The sequence below is a fragment of the Rosa rugosa genome, chromosome 4, assembly GCF_958449725.1.
Source record: "Rosa rugosa chromosome 4, drRosRugo1.1, whole genome shotgun sequence".
Taxonomy (NCBI): Eukaryota; Viridiplantae; Streptophyta; class Magnoliopsida; order Rosales; family Rosaceae; genus Rosa; species Rosa rugosa.
This window is the reverse complement of record NC_084823.1, coordinates 32,107,460-32,129,836: the sequence shown is the minus strand read 5'-3', so window position 1 is coordinate 32,129,836 and position 22,377 is coordinate 32,107,460. Positions and strand designations below refer to the sequence as shown.

Genomic DNA, 22,377 nt, shown 5'->3' with positions numbered 1-22,377 from the left:
CATTAACTGCTGCCACTGCTTTGCATTTTGATGGCGATTGTGAAAAGGTTTTTCCATGCAACAACACAGCTATTATTGTTATTTTCTTTTGTAATCGAAAAGAAAAATTATTTAAGAAAAATAAGTCCCTTGAACAAATGCCAACTAAGAATTTTCATGTTATGGTTGCCAGAGAGGATAGATTTTGGAAGGAAGCAGGGCCACCATGGCTTTCTGAAATTAGTTGATTGTAGGAGTTGAAGTTATGGGGGTTGTACTTTTTTTTACTTTGCTTTGATCAAGGAGGACTTTGAATGTGGCCACCTTAATCCAAAGGTTGTATTGACCATTTTTTTTTTTTTTTTTTGAATAAATTGACCATTTATTATCAATGAAATTTTATATTTGATTAAAAAACAAATGCCAACTAAGAATTTTTCATTTAGAGATCGATGTGTTGATCTTACATATTTTGAGAAATCAAATATGCCCTTAACGCCAATATGTAATATTCACTAGCTATTCACTTTTTGAATTTGGTAAATCATAAATTTAAGGGGAAATGATCATTTACCCAATTTTAGCTTAAAAATTGCTCATTTACCCAAACACTCTAAAAGATTGCCCACTTGCCCAAACACTCTAAGAGATTATTTCCCTAATACCCAATTAAGTATTTTTTCATTCATTTTTATTTATTTTTAGGACAATTTTGCCCTCTCATTCTTTGTCACTTAGAGAAAGAAGTCATTAGAGACATTGCTTGACTCCGGCGTCTGGTGACCCGACTCCGGCGACCCGACTCCGACGAACGGCGACCGGAATCCGGCAACTAATGACCGAAATCAGGCGACCGGTCACCAGAATCGGGCTACCGAACTGGTGACCGGATTCCGGCGTCTGAATTTATTGCCCCCTAATAATACCCAGTAACCATATTATTGCCCCCCAATAATCATATTATTGCCCTCCCAGTTAATTGCATAAACTCCCAAAACAAAAATGAATACACTACAGGCATAATTAATCAATTTATATGCATATTATTGCCTGCAATAGACATGTATGGTACCACTCAAAAACTTGTTTTTTCATTCTTCTTTCTTCTTTCCTTATAAGCCTTCTGCCAAAAAAAAAAAAAAATCTTAGCCTACGTGGCCATGATTTTAGCCTACGGCTCCGTCCGGTGATGGAAGATCTTCTCCCCAGACCAATGCTCCGGAATCAACCGCTTCGACGCAATCTTCGCAGTTCCTCTTCTCTCCTTCCACTTCATCTCCACCAACAACCCTTACACCATGAACTTCCGCTTCATCGCCGCCGACACTCTCCAGAAGATCATCATGCCCTTCGCCCTGGCCCTCTGGACCAACTTCACCCGAAACGGAAGCCTCGAGTAGATGATCAAGATTTTCTCGCTCTCCACGCTTCCCAATACTCTGGTCATGGGAATCCCGCTGCTGATCGCCATGTACGGCCACCGAATCCCGGAGGACATGACCCAGAAACCTCCAGAAGGATTCAGAGCCTTATTGAGCATGATGATCGCCGGTCTCCAGAAGGATTCAGAGCCTCTAGAAGGTTTTTGGGTCGTTGATCAGATCGAAGGCTTATTTCTCTCTCTCCACGACCCATGCATGGACGATCTGTGACTAGTGGCACGTCGGCGTCGTCGAGAAAAACCTAACCCCAGTAGTCTGCCATCGTATCGTTGCCGGAAACGAGATTTCCGATCGGGTTGCACGTTTGGGTCAACGGGTCGTCGATTGGGTCTCGAAGGCTCTGAATCCTTCTGGAGGTTTCTAGGTCGTTGAGCAGTGAGAGAGAGAGAGAGAGTCTGGGAGGAGAAGGGGATTCGAGAGAGAGAGAGTTAGAGAGGGAGTATGAGGGCAATACTGTCAAACACTGTTAGATTGGGTAAATGGGGTTAAAAAACTCTTAGTGGAGTAAGTGGACAATTTTTAGTCTAAAATTGGATAAGTGGTCACGGTTCTCTCTCTATTTGGCGTCTTGATTAGTGCTGTGGTAATGTTATGACTTCTTTTTTTTTTTTCTTTTTTTCTTTTTTTAACGAAAGGTTGTGAGTCCATTAAGAATATAAATGTAGGTAACAATATCATGACTCACTGGTCTAGATTCTGTGAGTTACATCAATATTGAACCATACATGTTATAAGGTGGCCAATTAACCTAGATGAAATTACCCTGTATGAAGCACTAATGTAACCAGTAGACAATGTCATGGTGTAAGATCGTTGTCCTCCCCACTTATTAAAAAAATTGTAGGACCGCTTCACGTAGAGAGGACATCCAAATGATCGTTACTGACCAAGACCATGGTCGTATCATACTCCTCCGACGTTACTGCCACAGCCTCCTGATCTACCAGCTGCAACGCTCGTTTAGCTCCGCCACTAAATCCTAAGGTGAACCTCCTCTTCTTTACCCCCGCAGCTGCCGACGTCGTCTCCAGCTTCCGCAGATGAATCTCCTCCATCCTTGGCTTGTTTCGAGCTCCAAGAGGTCACCTCACTTCTTCATTCTATATTATCATATCAACATCTAACAAATCTAAAGAAACATCTCAAGAAGAAATGAAAACGAATTTATGCGTCGTCCATGGGGCACCTTCTGCATACAAAAATTAACTAGTGTGTAAATAGAAGTCATGCCAACAAAAGAACCGATTAACATAAATGGATATGAGAGAGTGCGAGTGCTTCTCTATGGAAAAACCCTAGCCGCCCAAGATTTTTTGGGTGGAGGGTTGCACAACGTTCGGCTTCCTCGGCCAGCATCCGCCTGCTACCCTAGCCTCTCATCGGTCTCAGTGGCTGGTGTGTCTCCCGACTTCAAGGATGGCGTTGACCATCATCAAGTCTCAAGTCTTTCATGGAGATCGAATCGGGGGAGTGGAACGGCGTGGATCCATCCCTATTGGAGTTTAGGCTGAGGTGCTCATGCATGTGTTTGGAGCGATATGGGATTCGGGTGTGTTTGGTTGCAACAGGTTGGTTTAGTTTACTTCATTTTCGATTTTTCTATTGATGCATTTCTTTGGAAGAGTTTTGGTATGGTTCCACCATTTCCTTGTAATTTTTTCTTCTATAAATTAAATTTAGATAGAGAAACGGCCGACAGTGGGCTCCTGGAAGTAAATTTAGGATTGTCATTGGGTAATTATTGATCGATAGTTGATACCCAAACCGACTGCTATTGAAAAAAAAAAATATATATATATATAATTATATATATACTAATTTTTTTTTTTTTTAAATTTTTTTTTAAAACCCCACACCATTCCCACCCTTGAGGGGGCTCGAACTCTTGACCTCTTATATATGAGACCAAAGTCTTACCACCCCACCAAACACACACACCCATATATATACTAATTTTGTCTAATCCTCTGCTATTTATTTTATTATTTTATTTTTTTTTAAAAGGGACCAATATATATTATATACATAATATCACTACTATAGTTTAGTTTACAGATTACTCAAACCGACGCTAATTGAACAAAACTGCTAGTTCTACGTGACATACTGGTAATTTGGAATAACTTGCATTGTGTAAATCACTAGTATAAATCTCACCTGCATCATGAAGTAAGTTGGATGGGATGGAGATAAAAAAAATGAATATTAGATGAGAAAATACTTTTAGAACAGTAAAGTGAAAGGGTGTAGACGAAGGTGGTGGACATGTGATAAAGCCGATGGAGCAGTGGAGAGATGAAATCTCCAAAAAGCTGGGTGATCATCTTCAATAAATTGAAAGCGCCCCTCTCCTATAAGGCCTTTTTTTTTTTTTTTTTTTTATTATTTTTTTTATGTTTGGTTGCGATTAGCACATTTTTGATTTCTTTATAGAGTGATTCTAGTTGGACCTCTAAATTTGATATTTGGACCTCCAATTTTTTTCAGTTATTAATTGACTTTGTCAACTTATATAAAAGACAAATAAGGACAAAGAGAGAAAAATGAAAAATTAAGTAAGTAAATAAATAAATACTCTTCTTACCTCCTCCAACCAAATATAACATTCAATTTAAATTTTTTTCCCGATATTTCCTTATATTGTCTATATAGTTTTTTTTTTTTTTTTGATTGAATATATTGTCTATATAGTTTTATAATTTACTTAAAGAGAAATTTTATTAACACATCCCTAAATACTTCATACACATTCTAATTTTTTTACATTTAAAATCAGATTATATGGGTAAATGAAATGATTGAAAAGACATTCATATTAGAAAAGGAACTATAATTGGAATATGTTTAATAGCTTTTAATATTGTTATAAATTCAAGTTGAAATCTTTGTCATGAGTTCATGACAAGCTTGATTATTAGCTATTATGCATTACAAAATTCTTATGATCGTTCATATTGTTTCTTGGTAATTAATAGAAAGAAAATAAAACCTAGTATGATATATATAAACCCTAATTGGAATCTTCTTCTTCAAGCTTGACTACTAGCAATTTTGCATTACAAAATCTTTATGATTGTATATGTTGTTTCATGATAACTAATGAAGAGAAAATAATAACAATATATGCAGTTATAAACCTAGTTGGGATCCTCTTCATGTGTTCATTTTTCAACAATTTTGACTACCAGCAATTTTGAATAACAAAATTGTTAAGATTGTACAGGATTTCATGATAATAATTGAAAGAAAATTAAAATTATTATGATGATTCTGATAATTAAATGCATTTAAATTCATTATGATAACATTCTATATATGTGATTATGATAAAGTTAGTTTAGCATGATGATTTTAATATTGATTTATATATAGTGATTTTATATAGAATTTTGAGATTTGAGGATAATTTAGGTAGTTTGAGTGGTGTATTTAATAAAATGATAGAATAAGAAATCAAATGGGTGGTGTATTAAGTAAGAGGTGTGTATTAAGTAATTAGGGATGTGCGAATAAAATTTTCCCTTACTTAAAACAATTAAGTAAAAATAATAATTTCTATACATGGCCTATCATTTATTACAAAGGTAAATTCAAAACAATCTGATTTGAAATTTTCTTAAACTAAATTAATTAAATATTATGATATAGTTATTACTCGATCTTCCAACCCAATACCCTTGAAATCATTCTTTTAGCAAATTCAAAGGGGTTCCAACAACATATCAAGATCGAGAACCAACCATCTGATTAATTTTGGTGGAGGAGAGACCTACTCACAAGAGAGCAATGTCATGTGATTTTGATTCATTTTTCTTCTCGTGGTTGAAGATAGAGATAAAAAGTAGAATAACAGATTGTTGTATCTCATGTTCAAGGGCATTTTGGTAAAAATAAGGAGGTCTACTTAGCTTTTCAAGTATTCTAAAAAGTAAATTAGAGGTGTACTAAGCATGGGAGGTCCAAATAGCAAATTTGGAGGTCCAACTAGAACCACCCTTCCTTATATCTCTATATAATGAGAAAATAAGGGCAAGCTTGGCTTCTAGCTTTGGTAGATTGCGTTGCGAGCTAGGGTTGGTGTTGGCGCACGCCAGAGGCGATGACCCTGTATCATCAAATGGGGCACGTCCCTTACCAAGCACCCCACATCAAAGTTTCAGCTTCATGGCTACGACTAGCAAAGTCCAGCAGGCTTTGAAGGGCAGAGTGGCCAGTGATCCGTGTTTCTGCTTCATTTAATTAACCCACAATTTCACAAATACAAACAGAAACAGAAGCCAAAGAAGACCTTCAACCATCAATTTTGTGGGTACGTTGGTCACTTGGTCTCAGCACAGAGACTTTGAATCAAATATATGGAGCAGTCATATTGGATATAAGGTGTCTGCAGGGAATATATATATATAGTTCGCAGATCGATTGTGTTCTGTTGGATGTTCCATAGCGAAAATAAGAATCATTAAGATGGTTTGCACAAGATTCGAGACTAAATTTTCTAAATTTATAGAAAGTACTTCAAATTCGATTTCAAAGTCAAAGAAAATACCATACTTAATTCCTTTTATGCAATTCAAGCATCAACAAGAAAGCTAGCTAACATAACATATATATTTTCTGAATTCTGATCATCATCGATCATATCATAATCATGTTTCTCCAGATTAGAGATGCTTAGTGCAATCAGTTGGCTTGAAGGAAACAGTCCGATCGTCTAGGTCATAGCCCACCAGGAAGTTGATCTGAGCCAGGTTCCCAAATATCGCAACCTCATCGGACGGAATCATGGTAAAGCAAACCATATCATCCTCCACCCTCGCAAACGTGTTCAAAGCGTTCAACTTAACGTCGGCGCCGCCGCTAAAATGCGCCGTTATAACCGGAACACCAATATCATCTTTCTTGCTCTTAAAGCAGAGACTCAGAACGCCTCTAGGATCACTAACCCGCTCTGCATTAATAGCTGCCTCCAGAGCCAAAACGACGTCGTCGTGGAATCCGGGTGGGAGCAGCGTCAACGTAGTCCCGGAGTCAATGATAATGTTACCCTCACTTCCGGCGACGGCCTTGTTTGGTTGGCTTTTGTAGAGTAACTTCTTTTCTCCGACGCTAATGGCCTCGAGCGTGAGGTAATAGAAGGTGTCGGGCTGTTTGGAGACCAAAGGAGTCGAAACGGCGCCGGCACCGGAGACAATGCCAGCTGTACCGAAACTAATCTTGCTCGCTACATCGGATTTGGCTGCCGTAGGAACCAAGCAATAGGAGAACTTCCCTCCGTTAACCGATTTTGATAACTGAGAAATGAAAGAAAGTGGGCCGCCACCGAGCCCAATCAGACCGGACCCTGACTCGTCGAAGGTGCCGCCATTTTCGTGGCCGCAACCGAAGACAATCTTCGGAAGCAAGACCCTATGGCCGGCGGTTGATCCGATGGTGAAGGTTTCGAGAGCGAGACTCCCACGTGTGTAGGAGCGGTCTCCGTAACGGTAGCTGTACTGGCACGTGTCTTGGCCGCTGGAGGACTCGGCGGCTGTGGCGCAGGTGGCTTGGTCGAGGTTGGAGCATGAGCTGGACTGGCAAGGTAGGGTTTTGTAGGTGGAGGAGTGAGCTGGGTCGAAGAGGGGAGGGTTTTGGTTGAAGCACTGCTTGCATGGCTTGCATTGGGTCCAGATGAGGTCGCTGCCGGTGTCAGCGATTCCGAGGACTTCCACCGGTGGGGTTCCGACGGAGACGTTCATGAGATACTCTCCTGAGCTCGAGATCACTCTTGACTCGATTGGGGAGCTGGTGGTGGCGCGTGTGAAGCGCGAGGCACGTGCGATGGAGCGGAGGAAGGAGTCGCGGAGACGGTGGAAGTGGGTGGTTGAGGAGTCGTAGAAGGGAGAGAGTGGGGAGTCGCGGTGGATGAGATCGACGGTGAAAGCAGCTACAGTAGTAGTAGTGGCAATCACTGATATAAGGAGGGTGAAGCATGCAAGAGTTAGTGACGCCATAGTGAAGTACTCAAAAATCTTTTGAGGGAGGGGGATGATGATGGTGATGGATGAAGAAGGTGATGGAATTGCATTGTGGTAATTATAGGGATGATTTGGGAGGTCAAGGGACAACAACGGGTGAAAGACTGAAGGTCAACAGGCGCACTATAACGAAAATTATATAATTGTAGGGGTAAATTATTATTACATGCATGTTATGGTAATATTCAATGTGGTTAATTTATGGTATGCTCAATGGAGGCGTTAATTAATTAAGAAAAAATATGGAGAGTCAAGAACTCAAAAGTTGATTAGCGTCCTGCCGTCCTCTCATTGATTTCATAACTTACAAGCTGTTAGTTTTTCTCTTAATTTCTGTATATTTTGTTGTTCTATAATTCACTTATGTTTATCACGTTACATCAGCTTGATGGTTAGTCTAGTACTCTATTACGAATTATTCAGTCCTACATCTACTAAATTTACTAGTCATTCCAAATTATTTTATCCTTACTTACGATCTCAATAATTTCCCGTTCTCTTAGGGCTAGGTCATTTTTAGAAATATACGGCTACAATTGTCCTTATCATAATTTGTGATTCAACATCAGACTGGCCAAAAGATGGAACATACCCGTTCTGCAGCAATTTATCTTGTCATATTTGGGATACTCCAACATATATAGTTCTCTTTTTGACAAAGTTCCAACCTTCTTCTCTAGCTCCAACCATGCCGATCAACAACAACCAGAATTATATGAAAACTTATGTCTCCAAGTCAAATTTATGAGATTACATATGAAAAAAATAAGGTTATGTACTCGAGATAGATTACGTACCATAAGAATATGGTTACACATCTGGGGATCGAAAAAAATTAAAACATACAACTTATCATGACAAAAAATAAGGTCACGTACCAAAAAAATAAAGTCACGTATCTCGGGATCAAAAAAGTTAAAACGCCGTTGCCGGGGATCGAACCCGGGTCACCCGCGTGACAGGCGGGAATACTTACCACTATACTACAACGACCATGTCTTATAGTTGCTAGTTGTCTGGTAGAAATACAAAGAGACTAGCTAGGTGTAAGTTCTGTAACCAAAAGCTTAATAGAATGGATATGTTATTCAAATTCTGGTACAATAGTTTAGTTATATCACTTATGTGATTGCTCCACATTTAGATAACTAAATTATCAAATTATAGATGCATAATTGGAGTATCGGTCAATTTTGGCTCCTAATTTCTTGCGCTGTTCTCTGCCTACGTTTAATAATTTGAAGCAATTGGAGCTACTTCTTGTTCATTTGCTACTTCCAGAGTTCCAGGTAATGTGGCCAACTTCCAAGAAGCAAAACATCTTCCATAGTTCCATTTACACTTTCATGAGATTTACAGAATGAGAAACATATTGACCACAACAATTTCAACCAACTTGTTGACGATGAAAACCAAACTTATCAATGACAATAGTAACAATAATACTCTATTATATATCAGTAACTTCATATATGCCAGTGTAATTTATGCTAGCTGAAGCTTGCTTAGTCAACTTCACAATTTTCTCAGCTTCTATGCTGAACTTCTCTTTCCCCTTCATTGCATATTCTTTTGGCATCCTCGTTTGTTGTTCTTCGAGAAGCTACCCGAACCTGACAAAAGCCCATTGTCGTAGTTAACAAAATTGAGACCAAGCCATCAATAATCCCACTTCTTTACTCTTTTGGTCGGATGAAGCACTTTTTCTCGGGAAACACCAAAAGCAACCAATTTTGGTCAGCAGGAATGGAAAATCCCTCAGACCAAAAAAGCAATGGAGAATCCCTCAAAGAATTAGAACAAACCAATGGCGAAGAAAATGGCTCGGTTTTCACCTTTGATTGACAGAGGCTGGGATTCATTTGGGGTGGTATTGCACCTTTTGGGGACGAATTTGACGAATTCAAAGGTGATGAAACCAACCTATGTTACAGTTTTGATTTTGATATGGAATCCTATCATGTTTGATGTTTCAGAGGCAACGTAATCCCCTCTATGTTTCTGAGCCACAATTGAAGACTCGAACTCTTGAAGTACAGGTAAAGTGGAAATGAATGGTCTGATGGTCCGAGGGTTTTGGGTTAAACTCATCCCATCAATCGTCAATGGAGGAGTTTCGGCAACTTGGCAAAAAACACAAGGATATCTCGAACTAGCCCAAACTTGAGTATCTACACTATGGAAAATCATTGCAATATCTTTTATTCACAAGATTCAGAAAAGATTTGAACTTGCGCCACAATCCTATAAATCAATCCCAGAGAACTTGAGAAAGAAATATGGATATAGTAAACATTACAAACGTGCCATAAACTCTCTCAACTTGGAAGAAGCAAAAGAGCAAATATCTAATGGGCAGAGCAACATAATTCAACTATGGAAACGCAATATCTCTGTATCAAGATAACTTTTCTTGCACATTTCATTCAATTTCAACAATTCAAAGGAACTTCACCATCTATAACACAGCTTTCATGTATACCATTACTTATATATAAGATGAACACACAAACAAAAACAGATTTCCACCTATACTTGCTAATTTGCTTCCATCAAAACCAAAATGATTAATTACCATAGTAGTAATACTATTCTAATCATCACTAAGTTCATCATCAATACCAGTGACATTCATTCTAGCCGACTCTTGCTTAGCCCACTTGACAATTTTCTCAGCTTCTCTACTGATCTTCTCTTCCTCCTTCATCGCCTTCTTTAGCATCTTGCTCTGCTCTTTCTTCGAAAAGCTTCCCAAATCCGACAAGAGCTCATCGTCGTCGCTGAAATTGAGACCAAGCCCACCACCAACACCCCCATTTTCCTTGCTCTTTCTCTGAGAAGAAGCACTCTTTGTCTTTGGAGAACACCAGAAGCAACCGGCTTTCCTCGGCGGCGAAGGAGAATCATTCCTCAACGAATTGCAAGAACCCAACGGAGAAGACAACCACCCAGATTTCGATTTCAATTTAGAACGCTGCTTCTTGCCTGAAACTCTCTTGGCCGGTGAGAAAATTGCACTATCGGGAGATGAATTCGAAGAATTCGAGCGAGACGAAACCGACCCATGTTTTGGCTTCGGTTTCGCAGCCGTCATTCCCTTTTCCGGTGAAAACTCCGACGATTCCAAAGGCGGTGACTCATACCCAGACTGTGATTTCGGATTAGGAGCCTTTTTCTCATCTGGGTTTTCAGCCTGAACCGAATCATGGCGGAACGAAGCGGTGGTTTGAGGTGGGCGGGAGGCGGTGGTCTTGTGTTTGGTGACGGGGAAAGACTTGAGTCTGCAGAAGCGGGACTCGAGGTCGGTGGGGAGGACGGAGTCGGTGAAGCCGGAGCAGTTGATGGCGGAGAGCTGCTCGAGGAGGATGTAGTCTTTGGCTTGGGATAGGAGGTCTTCTACGGCGGAGTCTTCCTCGGAGTCGGAGAGGTGGGAGAAATCCATGACGGTCAAAGTTGGGGAGCGAGCGAGCTCAGTGTAGAAGCCGCCCTACTGCTTTTGGCCGCACAAAGAAAGAAAAAGAAGAGTAACGGCTACACTCTTGATTTTGGCGTTTTGTGGGTGAAGTTTCAACGTGTGGGTCCGGCTTTGTCATTCCGTTGGCCCCACTACGATTTCCACCTCCTTCTTCTCAGACGACCACTGCGATTTTCATTTTGTCTCTTTTTATCATTTTTCTTGGTGTATTCTTCTAGACGTACCGTTTTTTATGAACAACTAATTTTCATTTAGGAGATCATCATCTTAGGCTGCGTTTGGGGGGCTTCCCCCCCCCCCCCCCCCCCCCGCTTAAAAGCAGAAGACCCATGAGCGTTTGGTAACTGAACTTGTGAGCAGCTTTTTTCAGAAGCTGCTGTGGCTTCCGTCGAAAAGTAGAAGCAGCCTCAACCCAGCTTTTAGAAGCCAGAAGCCCGGAGATCACTGTGGCGCTGGTAACTGTAGATTAATGAAATTTCTATAACCGGTTCCTTGGTTGAAGCAATTACTCGTTGCCATGCATGAAACCTTCTCGATATCCCTACGCGCATCAATCTCTCTCTCTCTTTCTGCAAGACTGCAAGATCCACACCTAGGTACGCTATTACTCTCTTAATCTCATCAACTATATATAAACCAAATGGTTGTTTGAAGGTATTTAGAATCAATAATAATGAGTGAGTGGAATTATCCACCTCAGAAAAATTCAATGCCTGTTGGTAAGGTGAAAAGTGTGACCAAAATAGAAATGTCATAGGCTCATCGCTTAGCCATTGTATCTATAAGAAGTCCGTCGTGATCTCAAGACACCATAATGCGATTATCTAAGCCTTGACAAGATTTGGAGATGATCCATGAAAGTACATACTAACTTGGACATCAAATTTTTTTACAATAGGCTAGACGGTACTAATTAAGAATGCAAAATCTAAGTTGGATTTTCTATTAGTATTATTTGTTCAACACTACTCGATTTTATTTTTTCTCACGATTAGGTCATCTAGGTAGGTGCGTCATGCGTATTCTCAAAAAAAAAAAAAAAAAAAAAAGGGTAAGTGCGTGTGTTTGGTGGGGTGATAAGACAATGACTTTTCATTTAGGAATTAGGAGGTCATGTGCTTGCGTCCCATTAAAGGTGGGGTGTGATAGGGATAACCAACAAAAAAAAAAAAAGGGTCCCCTTTGGAGCCGAAAGATGTCGCATCAATAGGCTCAGGATGATCAAGACTCCACAATCGAATCTTTCCAACAAATTAATTATTATCCTAACTTGATTCATTAGCAACAATTTTATTAGTGAGCTCATTAATTTGTAGTAGAATGACTAATCTTATCAGCTAAAAGTGCTAAGCTGTTCTCTTGTCTATCTAATGAGCATCCAATCAAGTCAAAACCTGTTGGCCCATTAATTTGATCCAGAATAAAGAGTGTATGACTTTAATATCTAATTATACTAGGGACATTTCAAGGTCACAACTATTAATACTAATAGCGTCCTAGGGGTGTTGTCGTCGGACGACTTATGTTGTTTGGACTTGCTATGAGGTAGTGGTGTCCTCAATCTTAAGAAGTTCATGAAGCGCGGACCATGGAGCGCTGGCGGTGGAGCAGCCAGGTTGAGAGAGTGCGGGGCAACTGGGTTGGTGGAGTGCTGGAAGTGGTGGCCTGACGCTGGTGGTGGTGCGACTGGGACAATGGGCAGTCGGTAGGGGCTGTGCTTGAATTGAGCTGAGCCTTACATGGATATGATCTCCTTGCTAGTGCTTGGGTTTGGGCTCATATCTTAGGCCCTGCCTTGGCTTTTACTTTACTTAAAGTATTTGCTTATTTATGTTATTTAGTTCTATTGCACTTTTTGAGGTAATAAGTCCGTACATTTGTTGTGTAGTGCTAGTTGAGCTATATGCATGTGTGTGCACTCAAAGTGTCTTGTCTGATCTAAGTAGGCAGCGAGTTCCTTACTTTGTCAAATGGTTACAACCACCTAGTGGCATGATGAAACTAGGTGCCACCGGATTTACATTCTGGTGGCAACATAGTAGGAAAGATGATCATAGTAGTAAATTATGGCTTCACCACAATTGTAAAGCAAATAGAGTATCCAATAGAGCATTTTTTGCTAATTGATGCTTGTTAGTATACATTTCTTTAGTTGAGACTCCTGTTATTATCTCAGGAAGTTCTTTTAATGAGTTTTGTAATCTGGGGTATAGGCACCACGTTCCCCCATATATTTTACAGTTTCTTTAATCAAAACTTGAGGAAAGCCTCACCAGGCCTTACTTAAGAAAAAGAAATTTATCTAATATTCCTCATAATTATCCGTTTTGCTAATTACATTGTGAAACTTTGGATCAATTGTTTAGGGATTGCATTTATGTATATGAACTTTGAAATTCTTTAATGTTTGCTTCAGCTTCAATTCCCTCCCATATTGAATTGTTGCTAATTAGCATTGCCATCATCATTGGTTAATGGAAGAAATATTCACTGTTTTTGTTCTTTTCAGCTTATTCTTTTTCTCATGTTTATGGACAAATTCTGCCTATTTTTACATTAGGATTTACATATACAACATATATCACTATGAAAAGAATATTGTCTAATTGATTTTTGTCTAGTAAAAATCTGCTCATCAAAAAAGATGAAACAGCCCCTCCTAAACCCTAGCCGTCTAGGCTTTGGTAGCCGGTCTTAAACAAAGTGGTCTTCTTCGTCTCTCGTTGCATCTCTGTAGCTCTCCATGGTCAGCCTTGGTCATTAGGCATCTAACCCATTTCAACGCCTCGTTGTTTAGGCGTTGAATATTGTTGCCTTGAAATTGCTGGATTGGGATGGAAGAGTCGTCCACGTCGGGCCAGACTCAAGGATGGTGGGCTCTGGCCTGTGCAACTTTGGGCTGTGGAAGAATGGATCACGGCTTCTAGGCGAAGTGGCGTCGGCCTACTGAGATCTGGATGGAGGTTCATGGAGGCTGTTTCAGTTTATAGGGGTCGAGTCGAACTGGTCTTGTGGCCGCAGACCTGACCTATTCAGCCCCTCGACAAACCTCGACTCCAACTTCGTGTCGTCGGAGATGAAGGAAGTGAGGTCTTCTGTCAGGCCTTGATCAACATTGATGCAGCAGTGGGGGTGCCCAGATCAACTTTGGGGCCCAAATGGTTTTGGTAGCCCAAGTCAGTTTGGGTGCTGAAATCAAATGGGCTGGGGTGCCCAAAACTAATAAGAATACTTATTGGATTTGAGTTTTTTATGGACCACACTGATGGACTCTGGCTTTTCAAAGGTTCGTATTTGGGATCTAGGTGGATCGACTCAACTAATCACACTTATGTTCTTTATTGGGCTAAATACTGGTTACTACCTCGTACTTTAGGTTCAAAATCAATTCAGTCCCTGAACTTATAATTTCCTCAAAAACACCCTTACACTCTTATTTTTCATCAAATTGATCATTCCGTTAGTAGTCCGTTATTTGGAGGTGTTAACTTGCTGATGTAGCCTCCCAACTCAGCTACTGTGGGGCCCACATGCAAGCAAAAATTCCCAAATTAGCCTCAACACTCCATCTTCTCCACGCTCTCGGACCTCTTCTCATACAGGGGCGGATCTACACTATAACTCGGGCGGGCTCAAGGCCGTTCGAGATTTTTGGGCCTAAAAAAAAATTAGATGTATACTTTTTTTTTTTTTTTTAATAGGGTATTGTCCAGCTCAAGCCCATTCCTAATTCCTAAACCCACTTCGACTACTCGGCTACGCCCTTACAATCGATTTTCCAGTTCGTGGTTCGTCTCTCCTCCTCCTCCTCTAAACTCCTGCAGCTCTACCATTCTTGGCTTCTCCACTTCTCTCAGAGATCAAGACATCAACATCAAGTGAATCAATTCTCTCAGAATTGAGCAATTACATTTGGTGAGTGAAAACAATTGGGGAAAATCTTCAAATTAGGATTCTTTGATTTCATCGTCTCAATTCTGGTTTGATATTAAATTCTTTGTAGATAATTGAGGGGTTCTTTAGATTGCCTCAAGATTTGTTAATGAATCTGGGCTTTGCTGTGATTTTCACCATGGAGATTTAGCAGATAATGATTTTTTGGTTTTGTTGGAATAGATATCAATTAGATTAAGAGTTGTTTGTATATGAATATCTGTTAATTGTGATTCAGATCTAGACCTCTGTCATGAATGATAAAGTAGATAATGTACTAACTAAAAGTGTCACGATGGAGTCCCATATGGTGATCTGAATGCCGTCGTAAACTTTAGCCATTATCTCTGAGTTTTTCTGGATTTAGTTTCTTCACACTGATGCTAGATTGTTTTGAAATTCTTGCAATCTTCTATTGTTGCAATATTTATTGGTCTTACTTCTTATTATCATTGATCACCTGCATATATATTCTGTCATTTGTTGATGATACAGTTAATACTTTTCAGGAATTCAACCGTATTCTCTTAGGTTTGAATTGTGGGAAGGCACTAGAAAAAAATTATGTCCTAGACATGTCCCCCCCTAACTATGTGTACCTTTTTTTTTAAATTAATAAAATTCTCTCGCACCGTCGAGATTCTCCATAATATATATATAATTTTTTTTTTTTTTGGTTTAAGAAATCCAAGCCCGTCCAAGGTTTCAATCCTGGATCCGCCCCTGTTCTCATACCTTCAAAACCAGTCAAAAGCAAAAGCAGTCAACTCAAGTGATCATGAAGTTTCACCACAGGCTCTGCATCAAAATCTACTACGGATGGGGAGGTCTCCTCGTTGGTCGCCGTAGCGACGAGATAGAAGGAGGAGACATAATTTAGCGAAGAAGATGGGTGCCCAGAGAAAATTCTGGGTATCCAAAGTGACGGCACGTGGGCCGTTTTCGGGCATTGCCAGACACCGTGGAAGTTGCCGATGGCTCGACAGAGGTTGCTGAGCAGGATGGTGGTGGACGTGAGGCACGATTGTGCTTGTAGAGCAGTGGTGGAGAGAGAAAATCCCAAATCTACTTTCTCTCTCCTCTAAGTTTCCTGTAACTTGAAACCCAGAAACTAGAGATGGTGTGATTCTGATGTGAAGGAGATGAAAATCCCCCCTCCCCTGCGCAATTTTCACCCATTTAGCTTTCTAGAGTTTTGTTGATTTCGTCAAACTTTGAATGAAGAGAGTAAGATTTCCTAATTTGGGAATTAGGTTTGAGTTCATAAGGCACATTGTCCACATTTTCCTCGCTTGGGTCGTCATATTCCTCTGGGTTCTCATCCTCGTTCCCGTCCTGATAAAAATAGGTCATTTTGATACCGTCATAGTATGATCCATGTGGATCAATCACCATTACCTCAAGGCTCAAGCTTTGTAGCAATTTTAAGAACACAAATGGCCAACTCTATCTCGAACCACATACCTTGGAACCCCTGCATCTTTATTTTTTTTCAAATGATTATGTGAGAATGTAGAAAGATTCCTTATCTCTCCGTGATAGTCTGCAGCTTGTGTTGTTAGTACAAGTTCTTCCAAAACAGGTGTAGCCTTGAGAATATTTACTAAACTCCCAAGCTCAAAGTTTTCCATAAGGAGTTTCAAGTTCACTTTCTTGAGGTTTTTAAATGTCGGAAAAGCTTGGGGTATATTTTCCAGAATCCTGATATCCCAATGTAGAGCTTCAAACGCAGGACACTATGTGAGATGCTTTAACAGATGAGGTACTGGGTGAAATCAAGGAGAGAGAGCCAAGGCTAATTTGGGAATTTGCGCTTGCATGTGGGCCCCACAGAAGCTGAGTTGGCAGGCTACATCAGCAAGTTAACACCTCCAAATAACGGACTACTAATGGAATGATCAATTTGATGAAAAATAAGAGTGTAAGAGTGTTTTTAATGAAATTATAAGTCCAGGGACTGAATTGATTTTGAACCTAAAGTACGAGGTAGTAATCAGTATTTAGCCCTTCTTTATTTATGTAGTGGATCTACGTACTATGTGTACCTTTCATAGTGTGATAGGCTTGCTAGGAAATGTTCAATGAGTGGACCTATCCCTATGTACCACTGTAGGACTACCACAACTTCTTGTTTGTCTAATGTCTATCTACATGATGGCATCAGAATGGTATGTAATGGCCATTCTGGCTTGAGATAAATGAAAAATCGTTTTGATTTTGATTCAAAAAAAAAAAATTCACTATCAAGAGCAAATTTCTTATTATTTAGATATTATATTTTAGAGTTTTTATCACCAACGGTGTCTAAACTTTTTTACACCGGACAAAATGATACCTCACTTTCAAAAATGATCAAACTGATACCTAAACTTTTAAAAACAAACTAATTTGATACCTCGGCTTATTTTCCGTTACTTCTCTGTTAAAATTGATCACATGCGGTGCTTTTGAAGTGTTTTGTGGGGTTATAATGGTATTTTCACACATAAATTGTTCTTTAATTATTTTTTATTTTACTTTGTTGATTCTCTTATTCTTCTATCGTTTACCTCTCTCTTTCTCTCCCTATTTCTTTGTTTCTACGAAAGGTGGAAAACATCCTAACCTTATTTGTTTCTAAGATGGTGGAAATGAAATGAATGGAGATTTTAATTCTATAGTAGAAGAAAACTGGGTTATAGATGGTTGATGGCCCTTCTGACCACAAATCACTTCAATTTCTGGGTTTTATTTTGCATATGTCCATCTCTGTATTCAGTTTCGGATTCCAATTCTGCAAAGTTTTCGAATTCGAATTACAATTTTGTGGTGCCATAGGTGGCGTGGTGATGAAGGAAGAGGCTAGCGGCGGGACCATTGTATTTTCACTCAGTTCCATTGCTTAATGACCATTAATCCAACTATTTTTACATAAACAAGAAAAAAAGCTTAGGCTAAGATAATATGCAAAAGGGGATTGAGCTAAAGTTGGTAAATCACAAGTAAAGATGAATTAAGCTTGGGTGGTGACATATATTGTAGATGACTAGATGCAATATGTAGATTGCAGAAAAACGAGGAAGAATGTGAATAGAAAAAGAGAAAGAGAAAGAATTAGAGAATAATATTGTTATTTCCAAATTGAGTAAAAGATCGTATATACCCTTAGTTTTAAAGGAGATGTGACGGAAAATGGGCGGAGGTATGAAGTTGATCAGTTTTTATAAGTCTAGGTATCTCTTTGATCACTTTTGAAAGTTGTATATCATTATGTCCGGTGCAAGAAATTTTTGACCCTAGTAGTGATAAAAATCATACATTTTAAAAAAGTACAATATTTAAACAAATGTTTTTATTTATTTATTTGCTTTCGTTTCTATGAGGATTATTGTCATTGTTTATCTGTAGCTCGGGGTATAGGTGTTACGTCCCCCCCGATGCAAAATTTTCTTATTAATATAATAAATGGAACCGGGCGTGGGGCTGAGCCTCCCAGCTAGGCTGGGTTCCAAACCCCTTTCAAAAAAAAAAAAAAAAAAAAAAAAGGTCCTCTGTGGGAGTGGTCAAATTCTGCTGGGCCCGCAATTAAAGCGATTAACTCCGTAGTTAGTATGGCGTTAAATTTCAGTCATGAATGCGGCGATTATTACTACAATAACTACGCACAATGATTATGATTATAAGTGTGCAATGAATGACTATCATAAATACACAATGAATGACGGTCGTAAGTACGCAATGATTAACTGTTATTAGTGCAGCAATAATTGTCATCATAAAGTGTGTAAATAAATACAGCCATAAAAGCTGGAATAATGACGGCTTGCTCCCTAAGTAAGCCATCGCCTATAAATAAGCTGCTCGACATCAAGGTAATGCATCAAATTCCAATTCACTCTACTCCACTACTAAGAAACATACTGACTTAGGCATCGGAGAGTTTTCTGCAGGTACCCCCCCTCCTCCTCGAGCCGACGGTCAAACTTCGAGTCAACGCTCGAGGGAAGCTTCTCGATCGTTCCCGGTCAGCTCCGCTCCAGTCCGCATTCATTGGTGAGTCAAACTCCTCTACGGAATTTTTCTGCACCAACAAGTGGCGCCGTCTGTGGGAAGCACTTTTCCCTAAAAAGTGATGGCGGGAGTTGCACCATTAGAAATCTCATTTCTGTCACTAAGGACTGGGAGTGATGGAATACAAGCCCCGAAGTGATAAAAGTCTGGGTAACGTAAACTAGTGTTCTTTCCTTTAGTAATCATATTATGATTTTTTCCTTTTATATTTGAAATATATTTGTGGTTAGTGTTGTTGAAATGTATGTGTAAGGCTGGTGGCCAGAGTAAATACCCAAGGCCGGTGGCCAAGGAGAATAAAATGTTGTTGATCAGATTCAAAGGGAAATGGGGGCAATTCCATATCTCATGCTGAAAATGAATCTTCACCTTGAGGAAAGAATCTAGGCGGTTAGGGCCCGAGGAAAGAATCGAGGAGGCCAGGGCCCGAGGAAAGATTCAGGGCGGCCAAGGCCCGAGGAAAGATTTGGGGCGGCCAGGACGGCCAGGGCCCGAGGAAAGAATCGGGGCGGCCAGGGCTCGAGGAAAGAATCGAGACGGCCAGGGCTCGAGGAAATAATCGAGGCAAGATTCGAAACAGCCAGAGAATGGAAATTTCCTCTTAGGACGAGTGTCCAAAGAGAAAATTTGGGGGCATTGTGGGAGTGGTCAAATTCTGCTGGGCCCGCAATTAAAGCGATTAACTCCGTAGTTAGTATGGCGTTAAATTTCAGTCATGAATGCGGCGATTATTACGACAATAACTACGCACAATGATTATGATTATAAGTGCGCAATGAATGACTATCATAAATACACAATGAATGACGGTCGTAAGTACGCAATGATTAACTGTTATTAGTGCAGCAATAATTGTCATCATAAAGTGTGTAAATAAATACAGCCATAAAAGCCGGAATAATGACGGCTTGCTCCCTAAGTAAGCCATCGCCTATAAATAAGCTGCTCGACATCAAGGTAATGCATCGAATTCCAATTGACTCTACTCCACTACTAAGAAACATACTGACTTAGGCATCGGAGAGTTTTCTGCAGGTACCCCCCCCTCCTCCTCGAGCCGACGGTCAAACTTCGAGTCAACGCTCGAGGGAAGCTTCTCGATCGTTCCCGGTCAGCTCCCGCTCCAGTCCGCATTCATTGGTGAGTCAAACTCCTCTACGGAATTTTTCTGCACCAACATCCTCTTATTGGAATTTTGGGATGCTCATCATATTTCTCTTACAAAGTTACAATTATAAACATAGAATAGAAATATAATTTTGGGGGGGGGGGGGGGGGAGGGAACCTCCTCTATGCTTTATGTTAAACTTCGACATACCTGTTAGCAGGGGCATATCTATGTAGGAGGCTAGCCCAACCCAATTTGGTTCAGTTGGCAAAATGACTCATTGTTTCCCAAGGAACTTTAGTTCGAATCCTGTCAACAGCATTTAGTGCCTATTTTCTTGGTTGTTCTATCATTTTTGTCGTCAGAGACCACAATGACATGGGCACGGCCATTGTTGCAGGTTCATTTTCAATTGTTTGTGGTTTAGTACTTCAAGCTAAAGTATTAGGCTTGAGAATGAGATTTAAAATTTGGGCAGATAGACATTGACTTCATCAATTACGGGTAGAAGGTGATTCTTTCGTCTCATCAAGATACAGAAAGGTATTTAGAAATTCGTTGGCGAATAGCCACCATCATCAAAAACATTCAGTTTCTCATTGGTTCTATTTCATACATCTCTTTCCACCATAATTTTTGAGAAAGAAACATGCTTGCTGATCCAATTGTAATATGGGATGTAATATTTATATGCATCAAAATTGTATTTGGTGCAACCATTTTCTCTTCGAGTATCTTGATCAATCTTTTTATGCGAGGGAATAAAAAAAAACACTTGCTACTAATTGTGTACTTAAAGACAGGAGTACTCAAGTAACAAACCTCTTTTTGTTTTTCTTTTTTTATTTTGTTTTGTTTAGAGTTGTAATAGTTCATGAATCTTCATCCACACAAGTATTTACCCTATTCACCTTAGTCAATGTATTGGTTGCCGACAGTTTATGCATTCCTCAGCAAATATGGAGTTTATAAATCCATTCTCTAAAGAATTTGGTCAGGTACTCAGGTAACGTATAGTTAAGCTTCAAGAGTCATTGACAATAAGTTAATACATAACTGTGTACTGTAACCATTATTCATCCAACTACAGGTCTTATTTTCAAATAGATAAATACCTAGCTAGTTGCATGTAACTTGTTGAGTTGTTGTAAGAGCCTAACCAAACTAATGGATTCATGCACGTCACTGGATAAGTTTTTCATGGTTTAGGTAAATGCGTAAGGAGACGAAAAGGCTGGGGGTTCACATGAATACATTAAACAAGAACAGAAAAATATGACAAACGTACTTTCAGGACGAATGACATGAAGGTATTCATATAGAGTATTATGCATGGTCCCTTGTGGAATCAGCAGTCTTGTCTTTGATGGATTCTGTATTAGCAAGATCAAGAGGAAAAGCCGCAGTCCCTTTGGACTTGTTGAAGTAGAGAGTAGTCTACAGAGATATATATTAGAGCATATATATTTAGGGTTGGTTGAAATGGAGCAGGATATGGACGGCTATCCGATTCAATATCATTCAATACCATATATTTGTTGTTATAGTTAACTAACCCTTTATTATTCTGCTGTCTATGTTTATTTTCTTCTTGAGATCAAGACATATATTAATATAGATGAGCTACATATTGTATATAGCTCTTAGGGTTTCTGTGACAGAAAACGTGAAGCTCTTGGGTTCTCTAATCATAAGGTTGGCTGCCCTATTACATGTTTTCTCGATCACGTAGTAAAACTCTCGAAATTAATATATATTTTTTTCCTTTACCAACTGATGAAAGGAGTACGTCATCATTTTATATGCTCGGGCAGTGATACATATAAGAGGGGTCAATTTAGAAAGTTGAAATGAGCAACATTGTTTTAAGACATGATTAACAAAGAAACCCTAACGAAAGTCATAAATTAAGACGCAAAGTTTCAAATTTATACGAGTAAAGATTACATTAATGAAAGCTAGACATTCAAAATACTGGTTGATCCGAATAGATCACACTTGATCAAAGGTTGGTTGAGATAATCTGAAGTTCTCAACATATAACGAAGGTGATCAAATCAAACAGAATAAATCAGATTGGCAATTGACACGCACAAGCTAGCCTTTCAATCCTTGCAGTTAATTTGGTTTGATTTGTAAACTAATTAAAACTCCAAGGACATGCACAACTGAAAGTGTTAAACTTAAGTGACTTGAGTGGAAATCCAGCAAAATCAGCTACTAAAGTGTCCTTAAGAACTAAACTAAAACCTTCGCAAAGAGAAAGAAAAACAAAACTAAAAATATCTTGTCACCTTTTGCATGAAGACACTACGTAGGAGACAAAATCACAACAGAAGATAATGTTACCCTTTTAGTAGAGTGGTTAGAGCAGTT

At 39.5% G+C, this 22,377-nt stretch overlaps 2 protein-coding genes and 1 non-coding gene across 3 annotated transcripts; all 3 read right to left on the bottom strand.

Annotated features, from left to right (window-relative positions):
- Positions 1 to 6,082: 6,082 nt before the first annotated feature.
- On the bottom strand, positions 6,083 to 7,411 carry LOC133744658 (aspartic proteinase CDR1-like). Its single transcript, XM_062172728.1, has one exon. The coding sequence runs from the start codon at positions 7,409 to 7,411 to the stop codon at positions 6,083 to 6,085; it is 1,329 nt and encodes a 442-aa protein (XP_062028712.1).
- A 945-nt stretch (positions 7,412 to 8,356) lies between these two features.
- On the bottom strand, positions 8,357 to 8,428 carry TRNAD-GUC (transfer RNA aspartic acid (anticodon GUC)). Its single transcript has one exon. It is a non-coding gene; the product is annotated as a tRNA-Asp (tRNA).
- Positions 8,429 to 9,829: 1,401 nt separating this feature from the next.
- LOC133743907 (uncharacterized) lies at positions 9,830 to 10,960 on the bottom strand. The gene has a single exon (XM_062171979.1). It carries the CDS (start codon positions 10,875 to 10,877, stop codon positions 10,029 to 10,031), a length of 849 nt encoding a protein of 282 aa, XP_062027963.1. The 5' UTR covers positions 10,878 to 10,960; the 3' UTR covers positions 9,830 to 10,028.
- Positions 10,961 to 22,377: the final 11,417 nt, after the last annotated feature.

What these genes read in the sequence shown, in the direction of transcription:
- LOC133744658 (XM_062172728.1), bottom strand. Translation starts at nt 7,411, where the DNA reads ATGGCGTCACTAACTCTTGCATGCTTCACCCTCCTTATATCAGTGATT.
- LOC133743907 (XM_062171979.1), bottom strand. Translation starts at nt 10,877, where the DNA reads ATGGATTTCTCCCACCTCTCCGACTCCGAGGAAGACTCCGCCGTAGAA.